The sequence below is a fragment of the Hypomesus transpacificus genome, chromosome 19 (genome assembly GCF_021917145.1).
Source record: "Hypomesus transpacificus isolate Combined female chromosome 19, fHypTra1, whole genome shotgun sequence".
Taxonomy (NCBI): Eukaryota; Metazoa; Chordata; class Actinopteri; order Osmeriformes; family Osmeridae; genus Hypomesus; species Hypomesus transpacificus.
The window spans coordinates 13,933,132-13,950,724 of record NC_061078.1 but is presented as its reverse complement, the minus strand read 5'-3'; the positions used below and the strand labels follow the sequence as shown (position 1 = coordinate 13,950,724).

Below are 17,593 nucleotides of genomic sequence, written 5' to 3'. Positions count from 1 at the left end.
ACCTGTCTTTTTATTCAAATCGCCCTCTGCTTTTTCACTGCTTTTCAATGAGGCTCAGTGTGATTCATCGTGGCTCATCATTGTTTGTGTGCTGGTATCCTGTGCTTCCTTACTCTCTGATCTGCCCAGGGCTCCCCAGGCAGGAGGGATGAGCCAGGGATTTTGGTTTGTGGCTAGTACTGTATGGTGGCTTATGTTTTCTCACACTCATTCTGGCTACGAGAATGACTACTAACTGAAGGGCTTGTTAGTGTTTGGTCATTTAACTAGTGTCTGAATAATCTCTTCATTGGTCGTTTAAAAAGTAAAGTCAGCTATCAATGATATACGAGTCTGTGCTGTTAACTGACATGCAGTATGTCTACATTTCTGCTACACAATAGATAGATTCAAATAGAGAACAGAAACTTTGCCACAGTGTCCGAGGATACATATAGGTATAGATGAGCAACAACAGGGAAGTAAGTCTGCTGACCCGGGGAAATAAATGTGCAAAGTGTACACGCTACGTTATTGCTGTCGAGAGAAATGCACGACACGTCACCCACCTTCCTTTGGGGCAGGCCTTGCTGTCTGGGCCCAGCTGTGAGAGGACAAAGTGTGGCCCTTTGGCACTATCTGCGTCAAACACATCCATGCTGGTCTCCTCCTTCGGGGCGTGCTTGGGACCGGGCCGCTGGCGGGGGGTGCGCTTGCGGGACTTGCGGGGGACCTCGGTGTTGTCGTTGTAGGAGCTGGAGCTGACGATGCTGAAGTTCGAGGCCGAGTCGTCCATCCAGATGCTGTTGCTCTGCTCAGAGTCCGGCGGCGGCTCCTCCTGGCACGACATGCGGCTGTCGTCAAACAGGTCCTCCGGAGGGGGTGAGATGTTCAGAACCGTCCGCCGCTTGGAGGGGGTCATCTGGTGATGCTGCTGGGCCTCCTGGGACGCCGGCCCTCTCGCTCCTCCACCTCCTCCGCTGACGGGTCCGGCCCCGCCTGCCTTCTCGGTGGCAGCCCTGCTGCCCCCGGAGCTCCGCCCGCCGCTTGCTCCACCCTCGGTGCCCAACATCTCCGTCACCCCTCGGCCGCAGCCGGCTTCCTCGGGGGAGGCGCCGCTGGTGTGAGAGGAGGTGTCGTCGCTGCCCGAGGTCGTGGAGAGCACGGTGGAGCTGGAAGAGGTGGGAAAAGCACTGCGGGGGCCTCCCATGGTCAGAGCAGAGGAGTTGGTGGTGGCATCTACAGTGTATACAATTGGAATTGTCAAGAAAGGCATCTCCACCAGCATTGGCTAGCAGTCCCATTCAAGCAGCGAAATTTGTGCATGATTGTTTCATCTCTTTTGGTTTTGGTTTGTTCTTTTCTTTGTTTGTCCAATTAAAATTTGTCAAGTTTTTTTTTTTTTTTTTTGCATCATGATGTGTGTGTATGTATGTATGATGTGTGTGTGTGTATGTACTGAATGGGTGTGCAAGTGTGTGCACATGTGGGTGTAATGAGTGAAAAAGTGGTTACAAGTATCTGCTTGACAAAATGTCAATATAGAAAGTAAATAGAAAGTCTACGTAGGTCTACACATGAAAGCACTAGATAAAATGTGAAATAAACTGCTACAAAATATGCAGTTAGACAGGTCTTAGCATTTTTTTGATTTCACAATGTCATTATTAACCTGAAGAGCTGTATGTATCGAGATATTTACAATGATCTGTTTGTGTAGGATGATGCATGCCAATTGGGTCTTTTTTGCCATACAGGTTCAAACAATTTAGTTGGGACTGAGCGTAGCCACAGAGACAAGATAAACAAGCTTCTGACCTATGAAGCAGAGAACTGCAGACCATTTTATATGCAGACACTCCCTGCTTCAGAGGGAACTTCCTGGAATAAAAATGAAACAGCGAATGAGCAATAAGAGCTGAACATTAGAATTGATATATATTTAATATATATTTCAAAAAGCGGTCTTTGTGAAAATGGAACTCTGTTCAAAGATCTCCAATTGTATTTTTTGTCATCGACTCAGTGAGGCCAAACGGCAGAGGGCATCAAATTTGTTTTACTAACTGAACAGCATGACTGAATAGTCCTCATATAATAGGTGAAGGGGAACTGGTGAAGTGTGACAGTATGAGATGAAATGAAACAGAGCTTACTTCATTCTGTTTGGCACACTTTCTCACACAAATTCGTATGGGCACAAGAACATTGTGTTACATTGTGTAACATTTTAGAATATAATTAACTTTTTCAATCTGATAACCTGCTTTGATGTGGATTAAGGAGTAATTGGCATGAGTTAAGAACGTTTCTTGACTGGAAGGGCATAGACGGAGAATTAATTGTACTGTAGCAGTTGTGGTCATAGACAAAGGTCTGGGAATACAGATGAGATTGTAAATATTCAAACATGAAGTGGACAAACAACAGGCTAATTAGAGGACAAGCAGATTCGTTAGTTAGACGGTAAAGGTCCTTGTGTCATATCTGTCGACCAACAGGCATACAATGTAAAAGATTGATGTCTCGTCAAAGGAATGCCTGTGACGCTATCAGCATGTCAACGCTTTGAAATGTCTTGGAACAATCTGTGCCCACTCAACATTCTTCCCACATGTCCGCTCACTTTCCCCATTCCGAATGCTGTGTAGGATGAAGATGCACATCAGCTGCAGCCTTACAAACTAGTTTGCTTTGAAATGGATAGCTTTAGCATGATAGCATGATGTCGAGACTTGGACAAAGAAGGCAAGAGCTACCGTAGTGAAACTAAAGACAGTTAAGCCCTACTGTTATATGCTTCCTGGTGGCTACACTGAGGTGACCTATAAGATATCTGTAATGACCAGAGAAGGAAGATGGAGAGAGGGGCACAGCCTACTGCTATGCTTTGAAGAACCGGAATGCTTCAAGAAGCAGCAGCAGCAACAACCAGCTGCTTGTTGAATTCGGGAAAACTGAAAATTCACTCAGGACGACACCGACACGATCACTTTTAATTCCGAAATAATATCTTAATCCACGTTGGATCAGCTATTTAAACAAGAGAGCTTAAACCTGATTAAAAATAAGTGACAGGTATTTAAGATTGGGTTGTTATAAAGACAAATGGATGTGTTTGTGGACAGTAATTCACATTCAAATGATATGATCATTACCGCGCCCATGTGCAGTAGCCACATTTGGAAGGATGCCACTGAACTAATTCCATTTTCACATGTAGCTTAATAAGATATGTAAGCAATAGAAAATAAATCTGAACTGAAATACGACAACATGACAACATCATTTTTAATAAAGAGGACATTGATTGAGAATATTCTTCAGATACATCTAAATCTGTGGCGTTCATTTGGAACACTTGGTTTCACACCAAGAACTAGGGTTTGAACCTGTGCTTAACCCATCAGACCCATTTGTTCTCTACCTAAGAAACAAGTACTCTGTTGTTGCAGATCTTATATTAAAGAAAGGACATTTAGCTCACAACAGAACCCATTCAGATGAACGGTTCACACAGTTTAAACCGTCTTATCAGGGTAGGTTACACACACTAGATATAAAACGGTAAAACCCTGATTCTTGGTGCAAACATGGTTTTACAGTTTTAAACAGAAACGAAAGAAACAAAAGCTTTAAAAAATCTCGACAAAAACAACCCTACCCCAACAAGCTTGGTAAAGGTTGATTGCTCTTGGCTAGGTCCCTCCTGACTTATTTATAGTGCCTAAAAGCTTTCTGTAGACTACTGTACATTGGCAAATATGCCTGAGTAAATCGTCCCATCAGTGCCTTGTGTACATTTCAAACAACTGCCTTTTTATGCCCTGCTGTCTCTTTCCAGGGGGAGGGGGAGACCATCTATTTTTTTCCCTCCCTAAAACAAGTCGTCTTGAATTGAGTCTGATAAATTAAAAAAATGCAAGCAACGTAACAAGGAAATCCTAAACTGGATAAAAAAACACAGAGCAGGTTTGGGCCGGGGCTGGGGAGCAAAGAAGGTGTTTGTCTGGAGTCTCTCCGTCTCCCTCCGGTATGGCCCCAGTCTAAACACACCAGGCCCTGTTTGTTTGTTTAAAATGTAGCCATGCCCACTAGAGGAGGGCAACCAGAGACCTGGGAGCAGGAGAGGACTGTATCTCTTTAACCCGGGAGTAAAGAACAGTCAGGAAGTCTGAATTATCACTGGAGAATGTAGTCTGACCACAGCGAGAGGACTTAATCAGGGACACATGTTTAATACCTCCAAACCCCCCACCGTTTCAGTCTTACTTCTGAGAGAATGTTTTACTGTAAGCCATCCTCACATGAGGTAATGTTTCACTGTTAACTCTGTTAGCTCTACTCTAAATGAGAAAACAGATACCATTAAGTAAGGTAATAGGCCCGTTTATGAGATTGTATCCTCCCCGAGATCTTGAAACATTCAACGTTAAAGTATCCAGTGGGTTTGTTATTTGTTATTGATATTATCACCCCCAAACAGTGAAGTTCACTCGATCACCTTAAAAGAGGCCAGTACAAGGTGGTGGCAGGGGGCTTAATCAATAGAAGGAGACAGCTGGACAGGGAGGCAGCTGTAGTCACCAAGGTGGCTGGCTTGAAAGGCTGAGATTCAGGGGCTTGTTTGAAACCTGAGTATTCAGCTGCTCTCATGGTAAGTAATACTCTGGTTAACAAAATGCATTGCAATTTAATATTCAATGGAAGGAACGTTGAGGACAAAAGCTAGAAAGGGTCAGTATTGGTCTGCGGTTTGGTTGTTTCCATGAAGTTGCCGGAATGCATGGTACTGTTAAAAAAGATAATAGCGAAAAATACAGGGCTTCCATTATGTTTACATTTTGCTTCTTATTGTCATATAAACCTTAAAATGGCAGCAAATGACCGATGCTACTCTTACATCCTATTTAAACTCTAAGGATGAATTTGTAAGGTACGGCATTGGATTCAAAGAGACGATTGGACATTTTAGTTAAATAATTTAAAATTAACTGCCAAAAGGCAGACAATGTGACCACAGGATCATAAAGACAAGACATTCCCGATTCAGCAAGAAACTCATGTCTTCACTACAGGAAAGTTTCAAGGCAGACCGGGGCAATTGTGGAGGGACTTAAAAGTACGTCTTTTATAAGAAAAGACAGACACGGTCAGACAAACCATAAATAGCAAACCAACTTGCATCCAGTCAACAACAAAATGACGAAACCAAAATGCTGGATAAGTAGGATTGAACAGGTGAAGCTTGTGTAAAAGCAAGTTCAATTTCATCTCAGAACTGTCTGTAGAACTGTCTTTTTGTGTGGCCACTCCTGGCATATAGCCTAAGAACTATCCAACTGTGACCATGTCTCTGGAGCAGCACATTTCCAGGAGAAAGAGGGGGGCGAATAAGGAGTGTTGGAGAGGAGAGCTGCAGATGCATGCCGACAGATTGTCTGGTTGGAACTACAAGCCAACAAGCAAAACAAAGTCCTACCCCTATTGTCGAAACTAAGCCTGAGCCTACTGCACTCGAATCTTTCGGATAGAACTGAATTCAAGATCTTAGAATAGGCCGTTATGACAGGTTTGACTTCATTTTCATATGTAAAACCTTAAAAAGGCAATAAACAAGCCGAGACTGATGATCCATATCACCAGTTTCCCCTCTGACGACACAATAGCAGACGTGATCGGGGGAGAATAAACAGGTCTAGCAAAAGCCACGGGTCAAACCCTTTTGGAGAGCACTGCACTGAGTGGCATCTGAAACGGATCTACAGCTTAGCTGCATCAACACGCGACAGCTGAGAAAAGGAAACGAGCATGACAGCGTGGACGGCCTCAAGGTTGGAAGCAGGGGATGGAGTCATGTTTGATCTTCAGAGGCATCAGGGGCTGCAGCTGGGACTGTTACTGGCAAGGGGATGAACTGGGATTATGGAAGCGGACAGAAGGCAGTGGAGAATGGGATGGGAGGAATGGGTGATCACAAACATGCGCCAGCCAAGCCTAGCCTAGCTTAGCCCAGCCCTGCCCTAGCCTAGCCTAGCCCAGCCCAGCGCAAACCGGCCTAGCCCAGCCCAGCGTAGCTTAGCTCAGAACAGTACAAGTGCAAAGGCTGAAACAGCAGATCCACAGCAGGGATGAAACAGCAGACAGGGACCTCTGGCAGACAGAGGAAGCTATGCATGAAATCAGGCAGGGATGAGGGGAGAAGTTCAGAAGTAGAGCAATAGATCCTGACTTGAACTGTTGAAATTGTGGATAAATTACACAAATTTGATCAATTTGAGATGAAAAAATAAAATAAAAATTAATTTAAAACAGAGACGGACAGAAAATGCAGGCCAATTTGCGGTGAAACCCGTGGTCCCAAATTGTATGTCATGTAAACTGAGATACTTCACCTTCCTTGTGCTACAGCCAGTTTGTCCCGCCTCGTCAGACAGAGCAGTGAGGCATTGATGTCCATTAGGCAACAGAGTCCTGGAGCTACTGAAAGCTCACTCTAAGCCTAGACACTTCAATAAGGGGAAGAGCATAAAAATATATAGAACTAGAGTGAACTGCATTTGGAATTTCGTAGAAGTTTGACAAAATTGTCCTGACAATTTTTTTTTTTTATGTATCTTTCTTTGAACGCCAGTTTGAAGGAGATCAGGGTTGTGTTTGGCGTTAGTAAACAGTCACATTTACAATTTGGCAACTGGATTATTTTCCTCCATTTCTCATATGTGACCTTTACTGTTTGTCACATGTTCTGCACAATTTTTTTCTCTCTCATATTTAAGACAGTTGTGTAAATACCCAGCTATAACATAGCTAAACATAAAAATATCGGGATGTTTGGATCAGAAAATAGGCCTACTCTTTTTGTGAACAGTATCGAAATTGTTTTGTACCCAGCTTCTGACGTGTCTCCTCCCAAAGATTGTTTATAATTCAAACAGACCATGTGCCAATCCCAACAGCAATAACACAGGAAGTTGGTCTAGCTTCCTTCTGGTTAAATTGGTTATTTGCCTGCAAAGCTTTCGTTAAAGTTTTGTTGTGAACCCCAAATCCACTGGAGACAGCTTCTGTGCCCTGATAGGAACACCTCTCAGACATACAGAAGGCTTTTCTTAACGTGTCAGTATTGCTGAGATCTATTCCGTGTTTTCTGACTGCAACCTCCAGCAGGTATTGCGTTAGGCTTCTCGTAAGCTCTGTGTCACAGTCAAAAGAGTCTGTCACTTCATAAACAAGTGTCAGTTACTGTGTCTGAGGTGAAACAAACCACCGAAACCAGAACCAAAGCAACAGCTCACCGCCACCCTTATGGAGCTGTTGTTTACAGTCTCCAGAGAGGAGGGTGACACGCGGAGCCCGGAGGCTTTGTGCAGAATGAGCACGGGGCCTCAGGACACTGCTGGGTGAAGGCCATAAGGCCTCTGAACTCCAGTCTTCGGCACCTTCTTGCCAGGATTCTCACAGCATGCGAGGGGATACACCGTACAATGAGACAAGCAGAGCGGCCGCCTGGCTGGCAGGCTGTCCTCGTTGTGAGCCGGTGTGCGTTTACAGGTCGAGTCGGTGTGCGCCTGTGGCTGCTACCTGCTCGTCCTACTGTGGTTGAAATAGGTCTTGCAGGTAGCCTGCAAATGGGTGGACTCCAGGAAACAGGACGGAACCACCATTTACCAGCCCTGCTCACTATTACCTTGGAGGCAAGAGGGATGGAGGAAGGAAGAGGAGGGGCTTACCTGAGGCAAGGGCAGCTGAAGGGGGAGGCCCCGCCTCTCCGCCACTTTTCTGACTCATGGCCGCTGGGTTCTGCTGAGTGGACGACGGCAGCTGCAGCTCTCTGGGGAGAAGGTCATACACCGACTCTGCAGAAAGAAAGAGAGAAAGGTCAGGTTGTTTGACAGCACTACATCAGAGATAGTCTGCAGTATCTCAGGCAGCAGTATAAGGCCATCTCACTACTCCTGTACTACAAATTAAGATGGGAATACAGCAAAGAGCCTTTATTCACATGGTCAAACACACCAATGGCTGGTGACCCTTTACCAACACTGGGCATTGTCCTTGCTGGCCGCTTGTCTGGAAAATGTCCTGCCTTGGTTTATTTATGTCCTACAACAAGAGACAACAGTGGAAGAGAAAATCTCATTCCAGATTCCTGCCATGTCTCCATGGCCTCACAGCCGCCCACGAAACCACCACCACCCCCTTCTCTGCCAGCCTGGGTCCTGGTCTAGCTGGCTGGCCAGCAGGGCTAAGCCCCAGCCCCCTCTCCTCTCCAGGATGGCAGGGAGCTATTTTAGGGCAACAAGAGCACAATGCCCTCCAGCCATGTTTAGTATGCTGATGAGCCTCTCTTGAAAACAGAAGGACTGAGTGGACAGAGTGAGGGAGGTGACTTGAAGCCCCAACCAGACTGGAGGTTTTCCCTCTTAAGGTAAACAGTTGACAATGGCACATGCCATCGAGGCACAGGGCACAACTCTTCAGGCTAGCCCATGTCCTTGCGTAGCCCCTTTTGATACCTGATGCTTTCCCATGACAGAAAGCTCTTCTTCTCTGTATGAATGCGCGTGACATACGATCTGAACAGGCCATCTCAAGGTATCCAGTACAGTCATGTCGATTTAAACAAGTCAGAGGAATGGCCTGAGGAGGTCCTTTCTAAAGACAATTCTCCAAGACAATCTGAGAAGGTAACCAGGCCCACTATAGATCCACAACCTTGAGGGAAACTGAAACAATAAACCCAGAATAATAAGGCCTATAACAACACTATGCAGGTCAAGGCGAAGCCCTGGCGCGCCAATAAGTATAAGTAGCCCTTCAGACTTGATTAAAAGAGACAGGAATAAGCAGACAACGTTTATCTCCCCCTCCGACTCTCTCTCTCTCTCCCTCAGACTCTAGCTCCCATAGGGCAAACTCGCAAGTCTTGGGTCAACAACATGACAACAGATTTACTGTCCGCCTAGATTCATCATCCAAATATGGTATGAACTTCCAGCGGCCATTACAGTCGCCTGACTCTGTGCCAACTGCCAGCTTTAATTACTTGCAGCTGAGTCCCGGGGTTTGGTGTGTGTATCGGATACTTAACCCTCCCATTGTTTGCACTGGCTGTCTACTACAGACAGACCTGGGAGAGATTGAAACGAGGCTCCGTGCCCCCACGGCGCTGCTCTACCAGGACGTAGGAGCACACTGGTTCCCACACAGGGGGGCTCGAGGACGGGCACAACAAACGCCTACGCCTCCATCAGCCACACACAGCTGGCAGCCAATGTAAAAAAAACTAAATAAAACTACGATGGAAATGAAGTTGTTCTTTCTTTGACTGTCTCTGTCTATGTCTGTCTCTCTCTCTCTCTGCATGTTGGAGTCTCTCTGCATATCCCTGAACCAATTTGCATCTCTTTCTGTCTGTGAGTGAGTGTGTGTGTGTGTGTGTGTGAGTGTGTGTGTGTGAGACTGCGCGTGTGTAATTGCTTCTCTGTCCCTTCATCCAGCCGACTGTGCTGTTCCATCTCCACCAGTTTTTCCTGGGCAGGCTGAGTGAGCACACATGCAGGACCATGTGCTCCTTCCTCGGCCCCTCCAGTAAACAGATTGCAGACCGCACAGAAAATATGTACTCTGCTCTGAGACCTGTGCGCTTGAATCAGTGGCTGGCCTGTTCAAAGTGTTTTCCACAGTCCCAGGTCTTTATGTGAAAATTCCTATTCTGCTGCACGCAGAGCACAGTGCCTTCTTTTCAGGTGGCAATTTTGGATTTAAACAGTTTTCCTTTTGCAGAAAAAAAAAATATATTTTTTAACTGAATGTTTACATCAGTAGGTCAGTCATTTGTCGCAATAATTTGATGCCTTGAATCCATCAGACGTATTTAATAATCTGACTGTGGCATTATAATTTGCTGTGCTGAGAAAATCTGGTGGCTGGGAGACTAAACCTACATTTGGTCTTATCTCCTTCCTCTGAGACACAAACGTCAGATAGGCCTGCCCCCCAAAAAACACTGGTGACACAGCACAACAGCGTTCAAAAACAGCATGAGATGATCATTTCGATTTAGCTTGCGTCATGGGAAAGAAAAACCATGCTGTACTCCCCTTTCTCAAAGAGAGGTTATTCCATTTAAATGAAACAAGAACTTAACTGTACAGTGTAATCGCTGTGGTTGGAGTTTCCTGAAAGAAGATTAACCACACAGTGCCAAATCATGTCCGAAGAGTCCACACACGGTTAAATATCTGCTATGAGCTCTGTTTGTGTTTAGTTTAACTCTGAGGTGAATAGAGAGAGAGAGAACTCACCATGTGAAAGCCTGGACTTACACTCCCATTCACTTCCCTCACATTCCTGCTGCTTGCTCTTACTAGCCCTGGCACCTGGGGCGTGGCACTATTTTTTGGCTCAGTGACTGTCAACCCCCCCTTCCGCCCCCTCCTACGCTCCCCCTCCCTCTACCTTTCCCTCCACTCTAATCGTGTTTACTGTGAACAGGAACCCTCGTCTCAACTTCAACTCACAACCCACAAGTTGGGAGTAATTGTCATGAGGACGCTCTCAATTACCAATAGTGTCAAAAAACGGTCAAAAACAAGATTTGGGAGGACAACATGTGGTGGGACAAAAACCAAACAAAGAGCCAAAGTCAGGACTAAGCTCACCTCAACGGAGCTTATCTGATGGGCAACCCGGGCCGAGAGCAACCCATTGAGGGGCCTGGCACCTGCAGCAAGCTATTTACAACACTCCTGATCTGTTTACAACCCAGTCGACATGAGGGCTGCCTCTGACTCCATAGCAACAAGGAGCAGGGGGGCACTCTGCATGAGAGCTCTCTGCTCTCAGGATAAAGGGTAGAGAAATGGAGAGAGAAAAGCAAACAAGCACCAGAATAACTCTGTTTTTTTTCTTCTTTTTTTTCTCATTCAAATGCCAAAATAGAGAAGTACACATTACAGGTAGTAGATGTTACAACATCCGACTGATAGTTGCACATTTGTTCTGGTTAACCATGGTTAACAAAGAGAATAAATTGTGGACTCTCGACAGTAGACAGTCTCTACTAACTTTGAGGCTAACAGAGAATCTCTCCATTGCTCATATGAGGGTATGTTCTGGTATAGGCCTGGGGGGGAGCCTAACTGCACACTGCTATGAACAACAACACTGATACACACACAACTCACAGTCAGAACCAGCCCAAAACATGACTGACTACTACTCAACACACGTTGAGAAACGACTTCCCCAGTCTTAGAGGCTAACCAGAAGGAAGTTGTTACCATCAGAGCAGTTTTGCAAACACCTTTGGTCAAGACGGAGTGTATACACCAGGTGAACAATGATTCCAAGTGTGAAGAGCAACCTTAAAAAGCATTAACGCCCCCCCCCCCCCCCCGCTCCCCTTCTCGCCCCAATTCCTCTCTCCAGGAAGGTTGGATGGGCAGTGGAACTGGCGACCATGAGCGGGTCCAGGTCTGCTGTCAGGGGAAGTTAACCGCCCCTCACCCCTCAGTTCTCCACAGGTTGACGGACAGGGGGTCAAGTTCAGCTGTCAGGCAGCAGAGTGTCAGCATGGTAAAAGTGTTGCGGTGACGTCATCTACCGTCATCGCTCGCCACAGAGCCTACTGCCCAAATACAGTCAACAGCCAGGGCCAGCAGGGGGGCCAGTGACTTCACTGCAAACCCCATAACCAGCTCTTCTCCAGCTGGGGGAGGGGGGGGGGGGGAATTGAGAGATGACAGTTTACACAATGTGAGGGTAAGACCAGTAAGTTGTTGAACCAGTTTGCATCAGATGTCGACACCACAGAGAGTCATAACAATAACACCTGCTATTGGTTCCCATGTGAATGTATTCCCAGATTACAGGGAGAACTCATCCTGCATGGGTTCCACATTATCCCAGAGTCAGTCACTTCAATCCCTGGGAATGAACACAGGACAGGACACCATCCAACACGATAATCCGGTGCTCCAAAACATATACAAATGGATTCCCCTCTGCCTTACCTGGCAACCCTATCTAGTATGTCCCATTGTCTGGGACATAACCCTTATCAGTCACTCTGAAGCAATAGAGCAGCTCCGGTGTTCTTCTCACAGGGTCGATGATGCTTGGCAAGTGTAAGCCCCTGTCACCTGCACACCATCCGTGTCCTTCAAGCCACTCCAAGATAAATGTTTAATGACAAGCCTTGCAGTGGAATCTAATCTCTGGACTCCTCTGGGATCTATTCTCCACTGGGTGGAGGGGCTGCATGGGTCCTGGATCCAAACGTGAGCAAAATTACATGTGCATCCGTATTCAAATCAATGAAGGGGCTACCCCAATCTCTGTCTCTTCATACAAAATGAATAAAGATAAAGATGGAAGGTTCAATGACATGACATGCATGTGTCCAAGTGTATCATTTCCTTTTTTTAATGTCATCAATTCATGACATCATCATGTATCAATGTATTCTATAAAACCTAATCAAATCATCAACCCAACATTTTCAGTACATTCAAATAATAATTATAAAACTGGTTGTTCCCATCCTTGATTGTGATTGGCTATATCGCATTCCATGCCGTTGTAAAATCCAGCATAACCTCACAGGTTGTCCTCATTACATTCTTTAACATTCCATATTACTGCGCATTGAATATTTCTAATTGAAAAAGACGGCAAAGATGTCCATCTGGCTGTTGCGTGGCAACGATTTATGTAGGAACTATACTTTGTAGTAGCGGAAGAATGACGGTTTATTATTAAACTAATTTGTTTCTAATTGTTTTTATTGATGAAACCATTTAAAATATTTGTAGTAACAGTTTTAGAAAAGCAATAAGCCCCGCGAGTCCGTGGTTTACGCTGATTTTAGAACAGGTAAGGGGGTTTTCGGCACTCCGCTTCGTGCCTAACAACTCCCCTTACCTGTTCTAAAATCAGCGTAAACCACGGCTTATTGCTTAAATATAATTTTATTTGGCATCTCAAACCTCCAAAATGTCAGGCGGTGCAACCGTCCGTGCAAATAAGCAGTCAAAGAAAACTATTTTTAAAAAGTATAATTTAATGATAACAAATTCAGAATAAAAAAACTTGGCATGAATTTATGTTTGAAAGCTTTTAAATGAACCACATTAAAAAAATACCAATAGTTTTAAAGCCGTTGAATTTTTGTCCGGTCATTTGTATGTTCCCAAATGTCAGGGTGGCACAACCCATAGACATGGGATTTTTATGGGGAAGTAAACACAGTGTTTACCCTATGTTGATTTTGTCGTGGCGGCCCGCCACGGTAAAATTTCTGCTGCCACGGTATCAGAAATAGGGCTGTACAAGATTTTAGGCCGTCTATCAGCAGTGATTGCTTGCTTTTTCTACAGGTACACTTGCACTTAGAGATTCATGTTGTTTAATAGTAACTTGCTTAACTACATGCTCTTATGGGTCTTCCCTTTGGCACTTATTTTTTGGTTGTTCACAATGTGTGGTTCTTGTTTTGGCTACCCGCAACGCTTTGGGGCTATCTTGTTGTTATTATCAGTGACCTATGCACTTTGTAAAGCTCTCTCTTGGAAGTCGCTTTGGATAAAAGCGTCTGCTAAATGAATAAATGTAAATGATTGTTGGAGTGCATGTCGGAGAATAGCACGGACACGCGCTTCACAGCGCAGTTGAGATTGCGTGTGTGCGTCCTTGAGAACTGTAAGTCGTATAACTTATGTCTTCAGTTCTTTAAAGCCTGTTATTGTATTAGTTTACAGTTATTGCAAATTTAAGTTAACTGATGATTTTCGTTGTTTGTATTCTTCCCCTGCTAGTGTAACGGGTGAACCTGTGAAACTCACTCCTCAGGTATGTAATGGGCTACCCGCGTCAACGAATAGCTAGCTTTTCTTTGGCGTAGCTGGTAGTGGTCGCGCTTGGCAAGTCAGAGGTCGTGCGTTTGAGCCCAGCGAGTGGCGAACGACACCTTGTAGTGACGGAGCGTGGCCACGTCCGTTACATACCGTCACACTAGCAAAATTGCATGTCTGTTGATTCGATAGAGATTGCTGCCCTTGCTCACGTTTGTATTTTAGGTGCATTATTATGCTGAAGTAGTTTTAATTAATAGTGGGTATATTGTTATTATTTGCTACAGAATGCTCAGCCTATCAAGATCAAATGAAGCCGACAGTGTACATGCTTTCGAGTACCTTGATCAATAGGCTAGGCTACTGACCATTTACAATAAGTTGTTAGTCAATTATTAATTGGCAGCATATTTCTGCCATTTATAACATACTTTAAGTATCCTAACTGTATTGCTTTACGGAAAATAGGACAAAAATATATGCAATATTACATTTGTTATTAGACGATTACATTAACCGACTCCAAAATATAGGGTTAGAACTTTATTTCGGCCGAGGGGAAGGGGGGAGTCGGACAGACCTGCACCCATTGCAAAAACAAATCCTAGGGCAAACACTGAAACAGGTTTAGTAATCTGGATAGGGCATCATCAAGAGGACCTCAAATAACATTGAGTGAAAAGGTTTTTAGAGCTCTTTCAAATATTGATAAAAATAGCTACTTTCACCCCATAGGTGGGCTGTTGAGGCCAATTTATACTTCTGCGTTTTTTACGGACACTCACACAGGGAACGCCCTCTCTGTCAAGAAACGCCCTCTCCGTGTCCTCGCAGAGCCCCTCGCAGAGCTCTGCGTGCACATCCTGATTTTCCTGACTATCCGTCCGTCCGTCATTTTACGGATACCCCTTGGCTGTGATTGGTCCGTATTAAGAACTGGTTGAGTCAGGGGCGGGGGCGGGGTTGCTGTGACCAACAAGAAAACAGAATCCTTTGACCGCCATTGTTGTAAGTTTTTACAATTCATGTTTCAGCTAAACAGCATCTGAATTAAAATGTGACGAGAAATGGGCAGTGTAGTTGCTGAAAATGTGCTTATTTTATTGATGAAACGGCTCATTTGTAAATTTGCTCGCTAGCATCGCAGTGCAGCGCTATCTACTGTTCTGGCGGTGAATTGCTTTCAGCACGCAGAGCCGTCGGAGTAGTATAAATTCAACCAATCCGTCCGACTCCGTGCGTGCGTCTGTCCGTAACGGAGTCGGAGAAATAGGGTAGAAGCCTTTAGGCCTACACTTTCCATGTCAGGTCAGGTGGTACAACCAATGCAAAACCTGGAAAATAAATGTGTTCGCAGTGTGGGAGTTTTATAAAAACCGGTAGCTCAGTGAAAGGTCTCTCAGATAAGTAAAGGGTTTTGCAGTCTTAAGGTGGTTTTCTGAGAATCAATATCCTTGAGCTTTTATTAGTTTGCCCTTTGTCATTCCCGCTGGGAATTAAGAGTGCAGGATGAACCCAGATGAGACATCCACAGATATCACCCAAGGCCCAGAGGTCGAGGTCGAGGACTTATGGCTCTGTCTGTCCTAACCCTAATCCCATAGAGACCACCTCAAGAAAAGGGATTACCCTCAAATACACCCACTGTCCTGTCCCTCGGCCCAGTACACCTACTAGGACATTAGCAGACCACACAGCTGCCCATACTCTAAACAAACCCAATACAACTGTGCTGAGAGGAGGATTCCACCCATGAGAGAGAAGAAAAGAGCGACAGACAGACAACCATGCCTTTCAACTAACTATGTGTGTTCTTTAAGTGAGCAGAAGAGGACTACTTCCAGTAAGGAAGGGCAGAAATCAGGCCGGGGGTCTCTTATGTGAGATGTTTACCACTGGAGTTGAAGAGGAGGAGGGGGCGAAACAGACAGTGGGCTCAGATGAAAGGATGAAACCTCAGAAAGCTGTGGAATTGGAGCTATTTACACAGGCCTGCCTTGTGCACACACACTCACACACACACACAAAGACACAGGCTTACACATGGACACACACCGCATGTGAGCATCCACACACACACACACACACACCCACTAGTAAGGTATGAGAGACAATGCAGTGCATAACACCATGCTCGGAGTGTGTGTCTGAAAGGGGAATCAATCAGGTGACTGGCTGCCCCATTCATAGCTAAATCAATCCCAGGACTGCCATCCTCTCCCTCCACCCCCATTAGTACAGGGACACTGCTTCACATTCACAATGAACTTAGTGTGCCCACACAGGCATTTCTCCAGCCAGCGGGAAAAACTGTGTTGAGGCAACAAGGAGGCTTGTGGTCACTCCACACGCACAAACACACTCACGACATGACATCACCACACACTCAGAGCTTCTAGACAGTAAACCTTTCTCAACCTCCACGGAAAAAGAAGAAAACGATCAGCATGACATATGCAAATTATACTGTAGAAAACCGCTGAATATTGTAGGTTGCTTAATCATTTGCATGAATGTGCCAGTGCATTGGAAATTTGGTCAAAAGAATGAGAAAATGTATTTATGAAGTGCATACGTGACTAGATGATGTGGAAGCTGAACAAGTACTCTTGAGAATTGTGATCTGAGTAATGTACGCACCAAAGCCACTGAGAAAAACTGTAATCACCAGCTGCATCAAGGGCACTGCCCTAGAATTCCAGAAATCTGTGTGTGTCAATGACATGCTACTCAACGACTGCATCACGGGCACTGTATTCTAGCTACAATTCATCTGTTTCACCACTTCATCACAGGCACTGTGCTCTATCCCTCTAGTTCCAGGAGTCTGTGTGTGTGTGTATCTACCTGACATCCTAATCACTGACATCACAGGCACTGTGCACTAGTCTCTTGAATGTTTTTGAATGATTGATGAACAATGATTAGTGGTTGAGGCTCCATCAGGGCCCACTATGTTTACACAGTAAAACTATGAAATATTCCCAACAATTGACTCAGCAGCCAATGAAATCCACAGTCAAACATCACCTACAGTGAGCTATGGGGAAGGGGCATCCATCTATAAAGCTCCAGGGGAGATATTAAGAGCTAACTTCTAAAAATAGCCTGTGGCATCACAAGGCTCCAGATTCCGAACCATTTCCTCTCAATTTGGAAGTGAGTGCTTGTTGACTCTTCTGATAACATATGTGGGAACAGATAAATATTTGGCATCAACATACTGACATTCAGGCATGAGTTCATGCAGTGAATTCTGTGGGTCTCGGGGGCAGCGATCCATTAGCTTGTCAAGCACAACTCTCTGCGCTTGCAAACACGCACACCAATCTTGTCCAGTGACCTCCCATTCAGAGTGTCTGGTGTGTGGGGTGTGTCGAGTTGCACCTGGAGCATGCAGAGCTGGAGATGCCCTTCAGCCTCTCCTCTGGGAGCCGGACCAAGACACTTTCAGTATCAGCAAAGACGATTTTGCTCACAATCCAATTAAGGTTTTAGGATGTCTGCTGCTTAATTTGTCACAACAATGGAGAGGGAATAAGAGCATTGGCCGTGCTCAGCGATCAGAAGACAGGAAAAAAACGATTGGTGGCAACTTTTGCTTATTTGTGGCGACGTCCTGAGAATACCCCCGCGATCACAGGTCCAGGTTCAGAATAAGAACAATCCTTTATTTATCTCACACGCAATGTGTGCAGGGAGGGGTGGAACACAAGCACATGGCCCATGCATGCCAAAGGTGCCCCTTGCATGGA

General features: G+C 45.2%; 1 protein-coding gene across 8 annotated transcripts in view; it reads right to left on the bottom strand.

Moving 5' to 3' along the window:
- nfat5b (nuclear factor of activated T cells 5b) overlaps nt 1–17,593 on the bottom strand; it is a 36,179-nt gene that overhangs the window by 11,991 nt on the left and 6,595 nt on the right. For 3 of the 8 annotated variants that reach the window (XM_047042567.1, XM_047042569.1, XM_047042568.1), the window contains exons 2-3: nt 7,713–7,838; nt 549–1,218 (exon numbers count right to left, since the gene is read on the bottom strand). In XM_047042567.1, coding sequence (XP_046898523.1) covers nt 549–1,218; nt 7,713–7,838 — 796 coding nt within the window. Of the gene's footprint in view, nt 1–548; nt 1,219–1,797; nt 1,861–6,374; nt 6,489–7,712; nt 7,839–10,132; nt 10,246–10,289; nt 10,384–17,593 lie in introns of those variants that run through there. The other 5 variants (XM_047042573.1, XM_047042570.1, XM_047042571.1 and 2 more) reach the window with 5 other exon arrangements.